Source organism: Mirounga leonina, unplaced genomic scaffold (genome assembly GCF_011800145.1).
Source record: "Mirounga leonina isolate KUSES-001 unplaced genomic scaffold, KU_Mleo_1.0 Mir_151, whole genome shotgun sequence".
In the NCBI taxonomy this organism is placed as follows: domain Eukaryota; kingdom Metazoa; phylum Chordata; class Mammalia; order Carnivora; family Phocidae; genus Mirounga; species Mirounga leonina.
Genome location: NW_023270377.1, coordinates 54,264,920 through 54,285,208, shown reverse-complemented (window position 1 = coordinate 54,285,208; position 20,289 = coordinate 54,264,920). Strand labels below are relative to the sequence as shown.

At 34.7% G+C, this 20,289-nt stretch overlaps 1 protein-coding gene across 1 annotated transcript in view; it reads left to right on the top strand.

Moving 5' to 3' along the window:
• The window catches only part of AGPS (alkylglycerone phosphate synthase), a 150,887-nt gene that overhangs the window by 24,589 nt on the left and 106,009 nt on the right, over positions 1-20,289 (top strand). The window contains exons 2-3 of the mRNA XM_035007668.1: positions 7,294-7,383; positions 19,740-19,830. Coding sequence (XP_034863559.1) covers positions 7,294-7,383; positions 19,740-19,830 — 181 coding nt within the window. The remainder of the gene's footprint in view (positions 1-7,293; positions 7,384-19,739; positions 19,831-20,289) is intronic.

Here is a 20,289-nt window from a genome sequence, read left to right as displayed (position 1 = left end):
CAAAGAGATTATTCAAACAATAATGACTTTACAGTTGGTAGAATTTAGTGTGTGTAAGAAAAGTTTGGGGGGTAAGGGAAGACATCCTAGGAGCCTGCAGGGAGTAGTTAGTACCAGCTTATTCTGCCAAGGGGTAAAGCTGGCCTTGCCTTATTTTCCCCAGTCTCCCCTTCTTTCACTGTTTCTTTGTGCCTCTGTCTATAAGATTTTTTCCCCCATAGCTATCTATTCTTTTTCCTTTCATTCATTGATTCATAGCAAGTATAATAGGATTTCGACTTTGGGGACACAATTTTTGACCCTTGAATTCAGGTTTTAAAAAGTTTCTTCAGTGAAGTGCCAGTTTCTTGTAACCTAAAAAGTTGAATCTAGGAAATTAAATATATATTTGACTTGCTGACTATTTGAAGCTGATTTATTATGAATGGATTTCTATTATTTAAAAAAAATTTGTGGGGATTGCTAAGAAATCCAACAGTGGGTTTTATAACAAACCATCATGGAATATCTATGTATATGTGAAAGAAAGAATTGTTTTTTTGGAACAGAGAGAAACTGCACTGAGATTCAAGGGCTGAGCAGCATATTTGCTTCAGGTGCAGAGTTGTGGTAATCATAATTTTTTTAGTTCATTGCATTTGCATAATAACATAATATTAATAAAACGCTAATAAAATGGCATAATGCTATTTAGTCAAATTAAAAATACACCCAGAAAGTAACATATTTTACTTTAAACACATGCACATATGTTCAAGAACATTAATGAATGTCCATGGAAGGGGGCAGATAGGATTAGGAATCATAGATGGAGGAAAATAAAAATAAAAAATAAGAGAGGCCTCACATTTGTTCATAGACAAATGCCATGAACTAAAAACAAAACAAAAAAAAAATAGTATTATGCTACAGATCTTACTGTTTTCTCCTTTTATGTTCGCCACTGTTTAAAAAATCTTTTCATGTTTCTGTATATATATCTGTCTTCCTCACTGCTTTTGGTTGCTGCATATTATTTCACCGAATTTGCTTAACACTTATCCATTCCTCTAGTGATGCCTCTAGCTACTCTGATGAATAATGCTCCAGGGAATAGTCCCTTATGGAACTGTGTGTGAATTCCTCCTGAATATATGCCGGGGAGTTGTATAGCTGGGTCATAGAAATGGCATTACCTATGAAAACTTAGCACATAATTGCTCTGTGGAGTAGTTGACCAGTAATGCATTTGGATTCCTCTTCTCCATGTTCTTGCTAACAACTTTCTCTGTCATAAATCTTATATTTAATCCATTTTACACTATCACTCTGGAAGAAATTAGAAAGTTGACTAATAATTTATTACATAGAAGGGCCAAATTTTTATTATGGCAACTAGGGATTTAAAACTTATAATGGGGATTTTGAGGGAAGATTGAAATTCATGTTGAAGTTTAAAGTGTTGCATGATCCTGTACAGGTTTTGCAAGGAGAAGGTAGGTACACAGTTTAGAGGGCAGGGATATTATCTTGTTGAACTGTCCAGCAACCTGATCTTGTCAGGGCCCTGGAGTCCATCATATTTAGGTAGTCTGACTTGTGTAAACTATTCTCATTAGTGACCAAAGTTAATTAGAATGTCAGTGGACTAATTCATGGCGAAAAAACACAATTATCAAATCTCCTGGCCATTTCAATTGGCCACTTTTTCTTGGGGGAAAATAAAGTGTAATTAGAAGAGTTCTTAGTAAGTTTTATATCCGGGCAAGAGGAAGTATTCTGTGATTCAGATGTTTGATGGTATCAAGCCATCAAAGGCCGATGGCATCTATCTATTCTAAGTCAAATGTTTTAACAGTCTTGGTACCCTGATATTTGTAGCAGTGTTAAGTGATGATAATTTATCCATGTCTTTTGTTTCTTTAAGTAGGCTCCACGCCCAGTGAGGAGCCTAGGGTGGAGCCCAATGTGGGGCTTGAACTCACCCTGAGATCAAGACCTGAGCTGAGATCTAGAGTCAGAAGCTTAACCAACTGAACCACCGAGTTGCCTCCATATCTTTTTTTTTTTTTAAGATTTTATTTATTTATTTGAGAGAGAGAATGAGATAGAGAGAGCATGAGAGGGGGAAGGGTCAGGGGGAGAAGTGGGCTCCCTGCTCATGTGGGACTCGATCCCGGGACTCCGAAGGCAGTCGCTCAACCAACTGAGCCACCCAGGTGCCCCTCCATATCTTTTTTAAAAAAATTTTTTCTATTCTTTTTTTGTAAAGGGGCTTTCTCTTATAGTATACATAAATTATTGTACGTATAATTAAGCTGCTTAGGTTAACAAAAGGAAATTAGTTACACTGTTAGGTTGAGGAAGTAAGCATTGTAAATAGTTTCATATAGTTTTTCTATTGAGTTTTTAGAAGTAATTTTGTAGGGACGCCTGGGTGGCTCAGTCGGTTAAGCGTCTGTGTTCGGCTCAGGTCATGATCCCACAGTCCTGGGATTGAGTCCCATGTTGGGCTCCTTGCTCAGCGGGGAGTCTGCTTTTCCCTCTGCCTGCCATTCCACCTGCTTGTGCTCGCGCCTGCTCTCTCTCTCTCTGACAGAATAAATAAAATCTTAAAAAAAAAAAATTTTGTAGGACCTGTAGACTAGATATGATATTAAATTTATTTTAAAATGTATACATTTTAAATTAAGTTTAGAATTAGTATTCTGTAGTTTTCTCCCCTCATTAGCCCTTTATATTTCTCATGGTAACTCAGCTTCAATTTTTTTTTTTTAATAAAAGAAGTTAGTAGGATTATTATTTCAATTATAGGAATTTTTTTGTAGCAGATCTTTTTAGGGATATATTTGTTTTATTGATAAAATCTTGGTATCTTTCTCAACACTTTTTTACTTCACTTTCATGATTTCTTTAGGTTTTCTGGGTCTTGAGGTAATTAAGCACACAACCTGATAATAAGGATTTTTTATTTATATATATTGTATTACATATGGGATTAATTTGAATTTATCTGATACTGAGCCTGGTTAGTTAGAATCCAGCATTGAACTTAGTTTTGGCTCACATCATGATCTCAGGGTTGTGAGATCAAGCCCTGCAGTAGACTCCATGCTGGGTGGGGAGTCTGCTGGAGATTCTCTCAACCCCCTGCCCTCTGCCCCTCCCCCCACATGTGCACTTGAGCTCGCTTGCTCTCAAATAAATCTTAAAAAAAAAAAAAATCTAGCATTGAGGCTTAAGTTTTGTACTTCAGTTTTTATTTTCTAAAATCTCTGAGATCATAATATCTTTTTCTTATTGTTTAAACTGGAAAAGATAGATAAAAATTTGGTTTTCATCTGAACTAAGTAGTGAAGTATCTTTTATTAGAATTTTGGTTATTGGAATTATATTGGAAAAGAATTTTTGTTATCACTTAGTTGAATTTTTTATTGCTAAGCCAAAATGAAATCAGGTTAAAGCATATTTTCCTTTTCCATATTTTCTAATGAAAAAATATGATTGAAATAGTAATGGTAGAAACTATGCATTCATATCAGGATGCTTGCAATTTATTATTATTTTTAGAGGAGTAGTAGTCTATGTATATGCAGAGACTTAAAAGTGAGTATCTCCCATTTTTAAGAAAGGGTCTCTGGGTTTCATAATAATAATGTTAGATCTAAATATTTCAGTTAAAGATTGTGCAAACAACAGCTCGGGGGAAAAATGCAGAGTACTGAATATGTATATCATGGGAGAATACTGCCACCTTGTGTATACATAATGCTATGTTATGTCTCCGTTTTCTTTTGTTACGCCAGCTAATACAAAGTGCTTCTTTACCATTTGATACTATGGTTAGATAAGTAAATGTGTAAAACATTTGTTTTATTTTTTTCACTTTTCATGTAGTAAAATCAATCCAGTTTTCTTTTTTCTTGGCAGGAGGAGGGGTCTTCTATTTTGAAGACATTAAATTTGGTGTAGTTAGCTCTAAGAATTGGAAAGTCTGAGGGATCAGTCTGGTTAATTGATCTCTGGGGTTAGTAGAAAATTGAATCATTTTATTTGAATCTTATGGAATGTTGATGATTCTTTGATCATTCTTCATTTTAGTGCTTGCCATACTTTGGGATAATTATTCTGAATGCCGGCATTCATTATACTGTAGATAAAGAAAGTAAGGGCATTGGGCTTACTGACACAACCATAGTCCTTGATTTTTAAATGTCAAGTGCAGAAGAAGGACTTTAATAATAAATGGAATAGTGCTTTGAAAAATATTGCTGTGATGAAAGAAGGGTTCTTTTAAATCATTTTGATTACTTGAGGGCATGACTTAGTGGGTTTTGGATATTACATCTCCCAAGACTGGGGGTTCACTTTCTGATGCTCACAACTAGCTTAGCTGTGTAATCATGAGTGCTTCTCTGGGCATAAGTTTCTTCATCTGAAAAATGAGCAGTTGAACTGGGTGATTTCTAAGGATCTTTTTAGCTTTAGAATTCTATGACTGTAAAGTTTTATTATTAACTTTTAAAATGTTAATGCTATAATGCCCTTCAGGTTACTCATTATATTCTTCTGTATAAGAAGTTATTTTGAAAGCTTAATCACATAGTTGTGTTTAAGTGTCAGGAAATATATTAGTAATTTGAGGGTTATACCTTAGTACAAAGTTTAATACTAGAAACCTAGGAAATTTGCCTACTTTTTATATAATATGTGGGGTACTTGAAGATATCAGAAGATTGATTTTGGGGTAACCTAGATTTTAAATCTATACTACTTTCAGCAACATAATACTGTTGGCAGGGCACAAATGGATTACAAATGTCTACATTTCAACTTCTGGGAAGGCTCCATAAGTTGGTATAAATATGGTAATGGTATATAAACCGTAATGGTTTAAATATCATAGGCAGAATTTTCTAGTTGAGATGAAAAGAGAGAAAAAGTACCTTTAGCCTATAGTTGAAAACTTGGGAATTCTTTAGACTGTTACCCAACTGAAAATTTAAGGCTAGTGATTCTTCAGAGTGTAAATTTCTTCATTTTTGAGTGCACAGCAGCAGATATTTCCCGCTTCCCTTGATTTATTTTTCTTGTGCAGTGCTAAGAGTGAACACATGTAATCAGATTTCACTTTTTACTTTGAGGCCATATGGGAATAATTTTTTTTTTAATTCTAAACATATTAAGGAAAATGATTCTCATTGTTAAGCTATGTAAACATACCAAATTCAACATCTGTACTGAAATAATTTCCCAGTGCCTAGTGATTGTAATACCAAAGCAAAATGATTATGTTGGTATTTTTGCATTTATTTGTGTGACACCAAACTTTGTTTTATAGAGTACAGACTTCATGACAAATGTTTAAATCCACTAATAAAATGCATTTCACAAATAATTTATGCCATATTATAAAACATTAAGTAAAATGTTAATTAAAATGTACGTATCATCCTCATGTAAATTATTATGGAAATACAAAATATTAAGTAAATTATACTTCATAAAAGTGAAGAGAATTAATTACGAAAAAAGTGAAGCAGATGATAAGTTAATTGGTTTTTAGAAAATGTAATCTTAAGAAAATGGGAAGTCAGTGGTGACATTAGCCATGAGGTTTTTCTGTAGAGATTTTTCCAAAAGCTCTCTTCCAGAATCTCCCTCTACAATGAGGTAGGAATGTGAAATCAGAAGAAAACATTGGGTGAGAGTTCATAACAGGCTCATTTACAAATCCAATCTCTGGATTGATACTCTTGAGATATTTTTGAACAGTTTGTTTTCGTTTAGGGACTAGAGTTTTTATTGATAGCAAACTAGTTTTAAAGAGAGCATGCCTAGTTTCTTTTTCTCAGTTTTATGTATAGGTAGTGACCAGTTAACAACCTATACTTGGTTCAGTTGTGCTGTGTTAGTGTTCTACTTGTTTGAAAAGTCTTTGATTTGGATGAAGAATTATGATTGTAGTAAAAAATTTGCTTGTCAGTTGACATATTGTTCTTCCTTGGGAGTTACGGAGAATTAGAATGCTTTCTAATGAGTGCATCTTTGTTTATTTTGACATTTTAAAAAATTGAGATATACTTGACATGTAATTAATTTTAGGTGTACAATATAATGATTCAAGATTTGTATATATTGTGAAAAGATCACCACAATAAGTCTAGTTAACCATCACCACAAATATTTACAGATTTTTTTCTTGTGATATATTTTGAAATTTTTATGCAGCAAATGAGTTTCTGTATAGAGAAGTTTTCCTCAAGTATTTTCATCATAGATTGCATAATTGAATTTGCAATAAAATTTGTTGCCCAGATATACTAGGGGACCATGCTAAAACATGTAATAAATGTTGGTAGAATACTTCAGTGTGGTTGCTTATTGTGTTCTGCACAGGCCTAGACCTATCTATTCTTATGTAATATTCAAAATTAAAGAGTCTTTTTTTTTTTTAAGATTTTATTTACTTATTTGTCAGAGCAAGACAGAGAGAGAGCACAAGCTGGGGGAGCCGCTGTCAGAGGGAGAAGCAGGCCCCCCGCTGAGCAGGGAGCCCGATGTGGGATTCAGTCCCAGGACCCTGGGATCATGACCTGAGCTGAAGGCAAATGTTTAACCTACTGAGCCACCCAGGCATCCCATTGAGTCCCTGATTCTAATGAAAGTGATTTCTAAGACAATGAAATATTAGCATTTTAGAAATTCAGAATACCATATTGTTTTGGAATACTAAAAACTGGTGTAGTCATTAACTGTTATGTTAATATGTAGGTCAAGATAGAAATTGGTATTTACATGGAAGTTGGAGGATTTAGAATGCTTGTAAACCCAACTCTCAGATTTTTTATATATTTTATTAAGTGTCTGCTACTAGGAGTGTCATTACTAGAGAACTTACTCTGTAAATTGGTCTTTTTCATCATAGCAGATGAATAATTGTGATTTTTCTAATATATGCAAAAATTTGCATCTTACTCAAGTTTTATTTTAATTGCAAAATTTTTTAGGCCATCCTATAATGTAAACTAGTAACATATACAAATTGATGCATACTCTATATTTTTCTCTCGTTCCGTTTTTTTCTTTGAATGCATTAAATTTAGTTGTTGCCCTTTGTGAAGCAGGTGCTGCTCATCAGAGTGATTCTGTATTTAAAAAGATTAATATGTAGACATTTTAATATATTATTTAAACTAATGTAATATTAATGGGATAAGGTCTTTTAAATGCTTGTAAAAGTTAATATCAATGATATACTCTTCAGTTACGAGATTTTAGCATAGGTCTAACATATTTTTTTATTATTACCAGGCAAGAAGTTATGAAATGGAATGGATGGGGATATAATGATTCCAAGTTCTTCTTCAATAAAAAAGGCCAAGTTGAGTTGACTGGGAAAAGGTAACTGGTTGGTTTATTCTTTTGTTCCTTTTTCCCCCACTTTCTTTCTATAAAAAATTTTAAACATAAATAACATTATTATGTTAAATAATAGACATACATAAAAATAGAGAGGGTAATATAATGACTCCTCCCTTGATTTAAAGTTATCAACATTTTGACATAATCATAATAATACTATTATCATACTCCTCAAAGTAAGAGAAATTTTATATCTGATTATCCAATCCACATTTCCCCTGATATCTAAAAATGCCATTTTATAGGTAGTTTGTTTGAATCAGGATCCAAAAAGGCCTATAGTCATCCCACCACCTAGTCTCCATGCCATTGACTTGTTCAAAGTAGCTCCATTTTTAGGACTGGGACTTTACTTTTGGGTGTGGGTTATTATGGAAAGTGAGCAATTTTAGGTCTTTGTGAATATAAATAGTATTTTAATTTTTAAAAAGATTTTATTTATATATTTGACAGAGAAAGAGAGCCAGAGAGCACAAGCAGGGGGGTTGGGTGGGTGGTAGAGTGAGAGGGAGAAGCAGGCTCCCTGCTGAGCAGGGAGCCCAGGGCTTGATCCCAGGCCCCTGCGGTCATGACTTGGGCCTAAGGCAGACCCTTAACTGATTGAGCCACCCAGGCGCCCCATAAATGGTATTTTTAAAATTAGTTTTCTGAGATACATTAGGGAAGAAGTGATGAAGAAAGAACAATCATTTGTGTGGTAACTTCCAAATTTCTGAAATATTTTTGGTAATGTGTGGATAAGAATTCTAAAGAATATTTGTATTGTTACTATTCCAGATGCAGACAGAATTGTAAAGTAAGTTCTTAGTTGATTTTAAGAACTGACCCTATTGGGGCGCCTGAGTGGCTCAGTCGTTAAGCGTCTGCCTTCGGCTCAGGTCATGATCCCAGGGTCCTGGGATCGAGCCCTGCGTCGGGCTCCCTGCTCCGCGGGAGGCCAGCTGCTCCCTCTCCCACTCCCCCTGCTTGTGTTCCCTCTCTCGTTGTCTCTCTCTGTCAAATAAATAAATAAAATCTTAAAAAAAAAATGGATCAGATATATTTCGAATCTGTTCCAGTATTGTGCTTTGACTTAATATCTATTGGGCATTAATATGCTTAGGTTAATATTTTTGGTATGTGATTATATTGAAATATCAGCGAGAAAAGTTTTATTCCTTTGGAGAAATTCTCTTTGCAACATAATCATTCCAGTTTTCTGATTTAAACATACTTTGTACCTGAAACAAAACCTCAGGAGTAGTAATTAGAAACTAATTTTAATAAAGGTATGAAATGTACATTTGACATTTGCTTTTTAATAGGAAAAACAAATATCTGTATTCTTATTCCAATTTTTTTTTTTTTAAGATTTTATTTATTTATTTGAGAGAGAGAGAATGAGAGACAGAGAGCATGAGAAGGAGGAAGGTCAGAGGGAGAAGCAGACTCCCTGCTGAGCAGGGAGCCCGATGCGGGACTCGATCCCGGGACTCCAGGATCATGACCTGAGCCGAAGGCAGTCGCTTAACCAACTGAGCCACCCAGGCGCCCCTTCTTATTCTCATTTTTAAGTGTGACTGGGCAGCATGTTGGTGGAGGCTTAGTTGAGAAATTGTGTAATTCAGGTAGAAGGGATTTCTGGTTAAAATTAAATTTACCAGTGTTCTAAATGTTGAGTGTTTTGTGTTTTAAATGGAATAATGTCTAATATGGTAGAAACTTATGTATGTAAAAACTGGCTTTGCAAACTCTCCTGGGGGAAAAAAGTAAATCTTCTGAACTTAGAAAATCAACTTCCTCTCCTCTCAGACACTCTTCATTTCTTTCTCTCTTCAGACCTTGAAAGTATGGCATCTTTATTTTATGGGAGGGGGGCAAATTGTCACTTGTGCACAGTGCCACTGAAAGCATTAGACACCTACTGACTTGTGTAGAGCACTGATGGCTATTTAGTAGTTTGTGTTGGAAGTCTATGTGTATGAAATGAATGATCTGTCACAGAAAATATCACAAGTAATTATATTTTACTCGTGCCATGGGTTCGGAATCTGGTTCCTATTTGAGGTGTTCTGGCACTTGATTTGTCATTTTTCACAGAGGATCAGGCTGTAGAGTTCTGACACATGTACCACACTCATGATATACTCATGAAAAACATTAGAAACCCGGTATATTCATTTATGTTTAGATTATTCCTTTTTCCGTGGATAGAGCACTTGTTAATGCCCTTCATGGTATTAAGATATATAGAATATAAAATATAAAATATATTGTTTGGAGAGCATAGGTTCAGAGTAAAGGGGATTCAGGGGTCTTAAGAGAGACTTTTATCCAGGTTGTAACAGAACCAAAGAATGTATTTGTTTGGCTTCTGACTTTGGAAGATTGCTGCTGCTGCCACTCTAACCAGAATTAGTTCCTTAAAGCCTTCATTTCTTTGCATTAACCCCTGAATCAGGTCCAGTGGGAGAAAAGGGAAGAGCATGGGGTGCATCTGACTGGCAGAGCCTACAAGGGAGACCTGTAAAGCGATGTTGGGCACGTTTGCTTTAGTGGAAGGTAGCCTTGGCTTCTCACTAAGACTCATCTAGAGGGCAATTCTCCAAATACAGAAATGGAATTTAAATGCTCTAGGATTAAATATATACTACATAAACTATTTAATAACTAAAACCAATAATTAAGTAATATTCAGTTCCCATTTTAGTGCTTCCAGAAGTACCATTACCTTGTTATAGACAGGATAATAAACTGGATTGAATTGGATCATAGCTTTCTGTAAATTTAGTCTAGCCTCCTAGGGATAATGGTTGAATTAGTAGGTTTCTCTGTTTTTTATCAGAAAACATTTAAATATTCTTTAAGATAATAATAGCTATTATTTAATTGAGTGCCTACTGAATTATCTTAAAATAACCCTAAGATGGGTAGTGGTATTTTCTTAAAAAGAATTAAGAGATTGAGGGTGAGAGAGGTTAAATAGCTTATTTGAGGTCACTTGCTCAGCAGGAAATTGGGATTAAAACCCAAGTGTTTTTAAGCTTTGTTCTTGTGCTGTTTCTGTTGTACTGTTCTTCTGCAGATAACCATATTCATCTATTGTATTGATCTTGTTTTCTCTCCAAACTCTGAGAGCACTTTATAGTAGCCTTCTACCTGCTGTACACTAGCACAGTAGAAAAATTGTAAAAAATTACCCTGTGACAGAAATTCCTGTTTTTCCAGTGAAAGGCACAGTGCAAAAGCAGAAGAAGGTTGTGATATTCTTTTTTAAATTTATTTTTAAAGATTTTATTTATTCATTTTAGACACAGAGATAGAGAGATAGAGAGCATGAGCAGGGGGAGAGGCAGAGGGAGAGGGAGAAGCAGGCCCCCTGCTGAGCCAGGAGCCCGATGTGGGGCTCGATCCCAGGACCCTGGGACCACGACCTGAGCTGAAGGCAGACACCCAACCATCTGAGCCACCCAGGCGCCCCTAGGCTGTGATATTCTTAAAAGAGAAAATGGAATTTATGACTAGAAAGGATGAGTTACAAGAATACACTGATTAGGCTGAACAGTATTAATTCACCCCCCCCCTTTTTTTAAAGATTTTATTTATTTATTTATAAGACAGAGAGACAATGAGAGAGGGAATATGAGCAGGGGGAGAGGGAGAAGCAGGCCTCCCGTCGAGCGGGGAGCCCAATACGGGGCTTGATCCCAGGACTCTGGGATCATGACCTGAGCCGAAGGCAGATGCTTAACAACTGAGCCACCCAGGCGCCCCATTAATTCACCCTCTTGTATTAATAATATTAGACTGTGAGGACAGTTTTTGAAATTCTTTGTAAAGACTTTTTATTCTGGCATTGTAGTGGACTGAACAAATTACATATCTTTTGTTCTCTGTAACTGCATATAAACCTGAGTAAGATATCCTAAGAAAGATACAAAACAGAGCTGGGAAGAAAGGGGAATTCTTAGGTGCCAGAAACCAAGGGTGAGTTTCAATGAAAATTTATAGGGGTTCCCTTATTTCTGATCCAAAGACATTGAAAAGGTAAGAAATTTTTATAAGCAAATGTGGTTGATTGTGTATATTTTTGGGAGGGTAACACTGACATTTCAAACCCAGCCATTAAATTAGTATATGTGCTGCCGAAGCAAGCACTCCAGCCATTAAATTAGAAGCAATTATTATAAACTGTTAGAGATCTTTGGGAAAAATCTGAAGCTTTTTCCTGAACACAGTCTTCTGAACATATTTACAGTTTGTCAGGTTATAAATCCTTAGGTTTATTATCTTGCCATTCTTACTCCTTCTAGATAATAGATGAATTGAGTCCTTCTGGGTTTAAACAGCAGAAGGCAATACTTCAGAGCTAATGCTACACATTTCTACAAACTAAAATTTTTGAAAAGTGTCATTATTCATTGACTTTAAAGGTATTAAACATTAATTGGTGCTTACAAAGCACAAGTTAGTGTTTAAATGGAGAGAATTTGTTTTGGTTTGTTGTACTTTATGTTTTCAGTGGCAAATTTTTCATTAAAGTTTTATCTGATTAGAAAAAAATTTTTAAATTGCTTAGCAATTATTATGGAACTCACTCTGAGGATAGATTGTTGTATCTATAGATGGTTTTGCTGCCACTGTGCACTGCTGCAGAGTGAGAGTACTTTGTCTTTAGTCACAGTTCATACTGATGTGTACTTCTTTCTTATATATTTATATTCACAGAATTTTCTTTCCACACAGTTATTTCTTTGGTCTTGAGTGCTTCCCCTATTTCTATATCTTCTACAATATAGTTTAATTCTGTTCTGAGGGAATGTGATGAGTTGATCTCACCTTATATTTTACATGTGAACCATTTCTTAATTCTCAAATTCTCAAACTCATCTTCAATTGTGATTAAAGATCCATTTCTGTTTCAATAATTGGTATAGGTACCTGGCTTTCCTCTTACCACATTTCTGGCAAAAGTTGCATGTTTCTTGCCCATATATTCATCCTACCAATCAAGTGTCTTTGTAGCTTTGACCAAACTAGGTTGTAAATTAATTTTTCTTCCTTCCTTCCTTCCTTCCTTCCTCCCTCCCTCCCTCCCTCTCTCTCTCTCTCTCTCTTTCTTTCAGGTTGTTTCTTAACAGTTATAATACCAATTCTTCGTGTCCTGCAATACTCAGTGCAATCTTATGAGTGTTAAATGCTTGTTTATAGTTTTGAATGTAAACCTAAATTATTTTAGTGTAATGTAATAATCAAGTTATTACATGGCTGTTTCTTAAATTAAAAACCTCTAATTCCTTTAACTTTTCTTATAATGTTTCTTTTCAGTCAATTTACTTCTTTGACTTCAAAGTTTTCATTTTCACTTCATGATATTTTGTGAGATTTTTAGAACCTTTGGCAGTATGCTAGGCTTTATGATTATTAAGTCAGGCTTCCTTTACTGTTTTTCAAATCCCAGGGCATTAGATGCAAGAAAAAGTACAGTTGGAAGGTTTACATTCTGACATGATTTTTTGAACTGTGTGTTTTGTGCAGGAATTATAGATAATGGAGCACAGTCTTTTTTTTTTTTTTTTAAAGAAACATAGTCTTTCTTTTTTCTTCTTAAAGATTTTATTTATTTGAGAGAGAGAGCACGCTAGTGCGCACACACTTTTGGGGGTGGGGCAGAGGGAGAGGGAGAAGCAGGCTCCCTGCTGAGCAGGGAGCCTGACTCAGGGCTCAATCCCAGGACCCTGAGATCATGACCTGAGCTGAAGGCAGACGCTTAACAAGTGAGCCAGCCAGGCACCCCAATCAGGGAGCAAAGTCTTAAATCAAATATTCTGCACACAAGATACTTCTTCAGAGTCTGAAATACTGTGCATTCAGATATGAAAATGTATTGTGTTTGTCTTAATGGTAGAATGTAATTTTAAATTTTACACATGGCAGAAACACCAACTCTGTATCTATTAATTCAAGTATCTTGAAGGTGGTCACTTTTTTATTTTATGGATAAAGTTATTTGTGAATTAAGGGATTCAGAAAGGTCTGAGTATGATTCTGTCATGAATATCAAAGGTCTAATATATATGGAGACCCAGATTAATTGTACACTTAATGTATAAAGACCCAGTATTAAAACCTAATAGTTCCAAGCAGGGTTTTAGAGGGGAGGGGGTGGGGGGGCTGGTTAGCCCGGTGATGGGTATTAAGGAGGGCACGTACTGCATGGAGCACTGGGTGTTATACGAAAACAATGGATCGTAGATCACTAACATCAAAAACTAATGATGTATGGTGACTAACATAACATAATAAAATTAAAATAAATAAATAAATAAATAAAACCTAATAGTTCCAAATTGGTCCTTTTGTAGGACATTACTAACACACAATTGCATATCTGTTAGTAATCAGCTTTCCAGAATTTGTATTTTTACCTCAGTTGAAATGAAGAAGATTTTATATGCTGAATGACTATCTGTAGTTGTTTTAGCTATGAGTCCCATACTGTTTCATTTCAATTTCCTTAGATTTATGAAAAAGGTATTATAATATAGTACTTCAAACATACCATTTCAGTTTGATTTTAGCACTTGTGATTTTTTAACATGAAGAAACTTGTTTGATTAAAACATGCGTTCTTCATGTTTTTTTCCTTTCCACCGTCATTTTTGTTTTGTTAATGTTTATGTAAAGACTGATTTGACAACTTTAGACAGGATTTTTGTTGTATAATTTGAAGTTAACATGAGGAGTAACACCCACTCAACCCTTGCTGTGTAACTGTTAAAATTACATGATAAAATGAGTGCTTTTTGTCACTTCCAATTAAACATTCCTTTAGATGGGGCTTAATACCAGCTTTTTAAATACTGAATTCTGCATTATTATAAACATATATTTAACTTCGGTACAGAGTTTATATATTACCCCCTGGCTTTTTAAAATTTCTATCTTTGTGAAATCAAAGTAATCTTTTCAGACTAGTTTTGCTTTGCCAGTTCTCAAGCTCTGATGAAATGAGTGGGAAATAACCTTGAGCAAACATTATACTTTGAACTTTTTAAATAACTTGCCTCACATAGATGTTAAGACCAATTTATTGTTTATTCTGATTTGTTGTCAGTATTAGTTTAATTATTATTATTTTTTAAATTGTTTTTTGATCTGGAATGGATAGTGACTACTAGAGTACTTCTTCTTTTCTCCATTTAAACACACACACACACACGCACACGCACACACAGGAAATAAAGATTGCTATAGGGCCATTTAAACTATCATCTTGGGAAAAATTAATTTTGATGTTACTTCATATCAGATACAGAGATCAATTCCAAATAGATTGTAGACCTAAATGTATAAGCTAAAACTGTAAAATTGCTAGGAGAATATACAGAATGTCTTTCTGAATTTGAGATTGTCAAAAAGCAGAGAACAAAATGTGTTAACTTTTATAATGGAAGAAAATGAATCAGATAATATTAAAATATACAACTCCTTTTCATCAAAAGACTCCCTTAAGAGAATGAAAGACAAGTCATAGCAAGAGAAAATATTTAATACATACATCCTTGATTTCAGAATATATAAATAATTTTTTTTTAAGATTTTATTTATTTATTTGACAGAGAGAGAGAGAGACAGTGAAAGAGGGAACACAAGCAGGGGGAGTGGGAGAGGGAGAAGCAGGCTTCTCGCTGAGCAAGGAGCCTGATGCAGGGCTTGATCCCAGGACCCTGGGATCATGACCTGAGCCAAAGGCAGACGCTTAACCGACTGAGCCACCCAGGTGCCCCTATATAAATAATTCTTATACATCGATGAGAAAACAATAGTAACCCAATAGGAAAATGAGCAAAAGATGAACTGGCAGTGAAAACAGAATATCCGAATGGACAATAGATACATGAATAGAAACTCAAACCCATACGTAACCAATGAAATTCAAATTAAAATGGTTAAGAGATTACCAGTAGAATGTTTCGCATTAAAAAGAACTATAGCACCAAGTGTGGGAAGGATGTGGAATTAAGTCCATATATCATTGTTAGTGGTAAACATATTGGAAAACTTATCTACCAATACCTACTAAAGTTGAACATATGCATAGACGATGGCCTGGAAATTCCACTCTAGATATATACCTGTCAGAAAAATGTGATACATTCTTCAGAAAACAAGTTCAAGAATGTTCCTGCATGCACCAAAAACTAAATAACACTATTGTCTATCAACAGTACAGTGGATAAAGAAACTGCTATACTCACACAGTGGAATTAAGCCATTGAAATGAATGAATGTTAACAACATGTATCAACATAGATGAATCTCACAAATATATTTGAGCAAAAGAGGGCTAACACAAAAGAGTACATTTCATATGATTTCATTTATATAAAGCTCAAAAACAGTCAAAATTACTCTGTAATGTTAACAGGATAGTGGTTCTTTTGGTGTGAGGGAACGTGGTATGCCTGGAAAGGGCATGGAGGGGAGTGTTTCTTGGGTAGTGGTAAGTGTTCTATTTCTGGATCTGAATGCTGATTACGTGGGAGGTTTACTTTGTAAAAATTCAGCTCTAAACTTGTCTATATTTTTTAATGTATATCGTACTTCAATATTTTATAAGTAAAATATTTATAAAATCAAATAAAAATAAAGCAACTATAATATAGTTTTATTTGGCTGTCCCATCATCATTTTGTTGGGGGAGTAGAGAAGTTGCAAGAACATGATAGTGAAAAAATTTACTGAATATAGGTACAATGATTTTATAAATAATCATTCATAAAGAATTTTAGAATAATGGTCTCACTTGGAATGGTGGTAAGGGAAGAATCAGACTAAGGGCAGCATCGTATAGTGGTTAAAAACACAGACTGAAGCCTTATTTATTACCTGGTTCAGATCCTGTTTTGTAACTTTACTAGCTATGTGACCTTGATTAAGTTACTTAACTTACTTAACATCTTAAGTTAATTTCTGTGCTTTACCTTCCTCATCTATAAAATAGGGATAATAGCACCAACCTCATAACATTATTTTAAGTTAATATACATAAAACACTTAGAACAATGCCTGGCACATGAAAATGCTATGTGTTTATTTAAGTGAAAAGTTTAAAGTACTGTTTTAAAATACACATTTTAAAATGTTGTTTTGGTCTTTTCAGAGAGCTATTATATTAGTGCTGTTATAACACATTGGATCATTACTGTTTGCATATCAGCCTTCTTCACTATACTAATCTAGGGTAGGATACTTATTTTATCTCTTTATTTTTAGCACTTATTGTTATTTAATATTTTGCCACCTCTGGCAAGTATTTCCAAAACTGAAAAGCTGGATTTCTAAGTACTTGAGTTTTCTGCATCAATCTTCTCATATATATGTACACACACACATGCACACACACATATATGTTTATATAAATAAATAAAATAAATGAATAAAATTTAGGATTTCTTGTTTATATAAAATAATGTTCATATTTCATATAAACTGTTTAAGGATTGGGATGGAAAATATAGGAAAAAAAATGAGAGTAGCAAATCTAGTTTTTTCCGTACTCTTCCTATTCTATAGAGCTCTTTTGTGTGTTTTAAATTTCTTGTACAACTTCATGTAAAATCTAAGTATCTTGCAAATCTATAGGTTTATTTACTATTCCGTGTTCTTTTTATAGTTGTCATATCATAAACTCTGTGACACAGTGATAGAATTTTGTTTTTGTTTTTTTGCTATTTTTTATATTTGTTATTTTAATTCAGTTAATTAACATATAATGTATTATTGGTTTCAGAGGTACAGGTCTGTGATTCATCAGTCTTATATATATAATACCCAGTGCTCATTACATCACATGCCCTTCTTAATGTCCATCACCCAGTTACCCCTCCCTCTGCCCCCCCCCCCCCCCCGCCCGCAAACCTCAGTTTATTTCCTATGGTTGAGTCTCTTATGGTTTGTCTCCTTCTCTGGTTTCATTTTGTTTTATTTTTTCCTCTCTTCCCCTATGGTCCTCTGTTTTATTTCTTAAATTCCACATATGAATGAGATCATATAATTGTCTTTCTCTGATTGACTGGTTTCGCTTAGCATAATACCCTCTAGTTCCATGATAGAATTTTTGAAAGTCATAAATATTGGAAAGAAATTAAGAAAAAATAGTCATTTATATTTACCCACATATTTACTCTTTCTGTTATTATCCTGTCTTGAAGAATTTCAGTTTATATTAAGTGTTGTATTTCCCTTCAGCCTATATAAATCACTTTAGCATTTCTTGTAGTGTAGGTCTGCTGGCACCAGGTTCTCTCAGTTTTCATCTGAAAATGTCTTAGTTAACTTTTAGTTTTGAAGTATATTTTCACCAGATACAGAATTCTAGGTTGACATTCTTTTTCTTCCAGCACTTTAAAAATGTTCAGTTTTTTCCTGGGCTTCACTGTTTCTGATGAGAAGCTGGTCATAATTTTTATTGTTATTACATTGTATGTAATGTGTCATTTTTCTCTAGATGCTTTTAACATTTTCTTTCTCCCTCTTTTTCTCTTTCTTTTAAATTGCAGTTTGACTGTGCTCGCTTCGGCAGCACATATACTAAATTGCAATTTGACTATGATGTGTGTAGTGTGAGTTTCTTTGCATTTATCATCTTAGTGTCTTCTGGCCTTCTTGAATTTATAAATGTATGTCTTTCATCAAATTTGGAAACTTTTTGCCATTATTTCTTCAAATACCCTTTTACTCCATTTCCCTCCTTTTTTTTTTTCCTTTTTCTTGGGACTCTGTATGTATGTTATGTATATTATATATATGTTAGTCTTTTGCTGTTGTTCCATAGGTCTTTGAAACTCTGTTTATTTTTTCAATCTTTTTCTCTGCCCTTCAGATTGTATGTTTTATTGCTTTACCTATACATTCACTGACATCTCCAGTCTGCCCTTCTGTTCTTTCAATGAATTTTTAAGAGTTTTAATTATAGAATTCCTATTTTTTTCTTTTTATAGTTTCTGTTTCTCTGCTGAGATTTTTTTTCTTTCTTACTGGGAACATAGTTTCCCTTTTGTCCTTTAACATAGTTATAGCTGTTTTAAAATGGTTGTGTGCTACTTAGGGCCTTAGTAGATCTTAGATCTTCTTAGGGTCAGTCTTAGATCTTCTTACAGTCAGTCCCTATTTATTACCCTTTCTCTCTTTTTTTTTTTTTTTTTAAAGATTTTATTTATTCATTTGAGGCACAGAGATACACAGAGAGAGAGAGCATGAGCAGGGGGAGAGGCAGAGGGAGAGGGAGAAGCAGGCTCCCTGCTGAGCCAGGAGCCTGATGTGGGGCTCGATCCCAGGACCCCAGGATCATGACCTGAGCCGAAGGCAGACAATTAACCATCTGAGCCACCCAGGTGCCCCAATTACTCTTTCTCTTGATTATGGATTACAGTTTCTTGTTTATTTGTGTCTAGTAATTTTGGAGTACATCTTGGACAGTGTTAATGGCTATTGTAGAAACTCTGTATTCTATTATGTTCTTCTGAAAGGGCTTTACTTATTTTTTTAACATCAAATAGTTAACTTGACTATTCTCAAATTCCTATTTCTCTCTGTGGTGATGAGCAACTGAGTTCTTTTAAGCTTAGTTGGGCTGCTTCAAGTCTGCTCCATACACATGTAATTCAAGGTCAGCTAGGCATTTGGACAGAGTTTATACATACATCACTCTCTGACTCTCTCCTTTTCTGTGATTTCTCTATACTCTTCCGAGCTGTTGTGTTCACTGCAAACACTGCCTTCTGGTTTTTCAAGGCAGGAAGACAATAGATTTTCTGTATTTTTGTTTCCTTTTATGGTACCAGCTGGGCTGTCCCTCAGTCTAAAACCTGTTTTAAAAATAAAAAGACCCTAGGGCGCCTGGGTGGCTCAGTCGTTAAGCATCTGCCTTCAGCTCAGGTCATGGTCCCAGGGTCCTGGGATCGAGCCCCGTATCGGGCTCTCTGCTCGGCAGGAAGCCTGCTTCTCCCTCTCCCACTCCCCCTGCTTGTGTTCCTCCTCTCGCTGTATCTCTCTCTGTCAAATAAATAAATAAAATCTTTAAAAAAATAAAAATAAAAAGACTCTGGAAACTCGTGTAATGCTGTTTCCTTTTTCTAAGTGTATCACATCCCCTTCCCCCTGTTATTGCCTGCTTTTATCTGTCCGTACTGCCTTCAGAGTGTTTTGTTTTTCTCCAGAGATTATATGTGGGGGGGGGGGGACGTGTTGTTTTGATAGGAACTACTTGACCATTACTAGAAGCCAAAGCTAAGATTTAAATTTAAAAGAAGATTCCTTACTCTAATGTTTTATCTTCTTTGTAATCTTAGGTATCCTCTTAGTGGTATGGTTTTACCAACTTTTAAAGACTGGATTCAAAATACCCTTGGAGTAAGTGTGGAGCATAAAACTACCTCTAAAGTAAGCAAATAAGAATGATTACTAATATGCTTAAGTCTGTGTGGGTGTGTCTGTGTGTGCATGGACATGTGTTTAATCCCAGATCAGTTAGATTTATCTTTGTAATTTGTTATAATTGCTTTAATGCATTTGTTGTGATTTTTTTGTTAAGAACTTTACTAGTTTTATTGGCCTTGCTAGGTTTTCTAGGGATGACTTTTCAGCATCACAGATCTAGATCCTAATCTCAGAATTTATCTGAAATTTGTCTGGTAAACTATTTATCTTCTCTGAGCCTCAGTTATTCCTAATTTGAGAAATGAGAGCAATAACTGTCTGTTATTTTTAGGGTGGTAGTGAAGTGCAAATGAACTATTTCTGTGGGTGGACTCTTAGAAAAATATTATAAGTTGCTATTAATTTTAGAATATTTAATGGACTGACAGTAATCCAGGATTAATATGGGATAATTTGAAATAA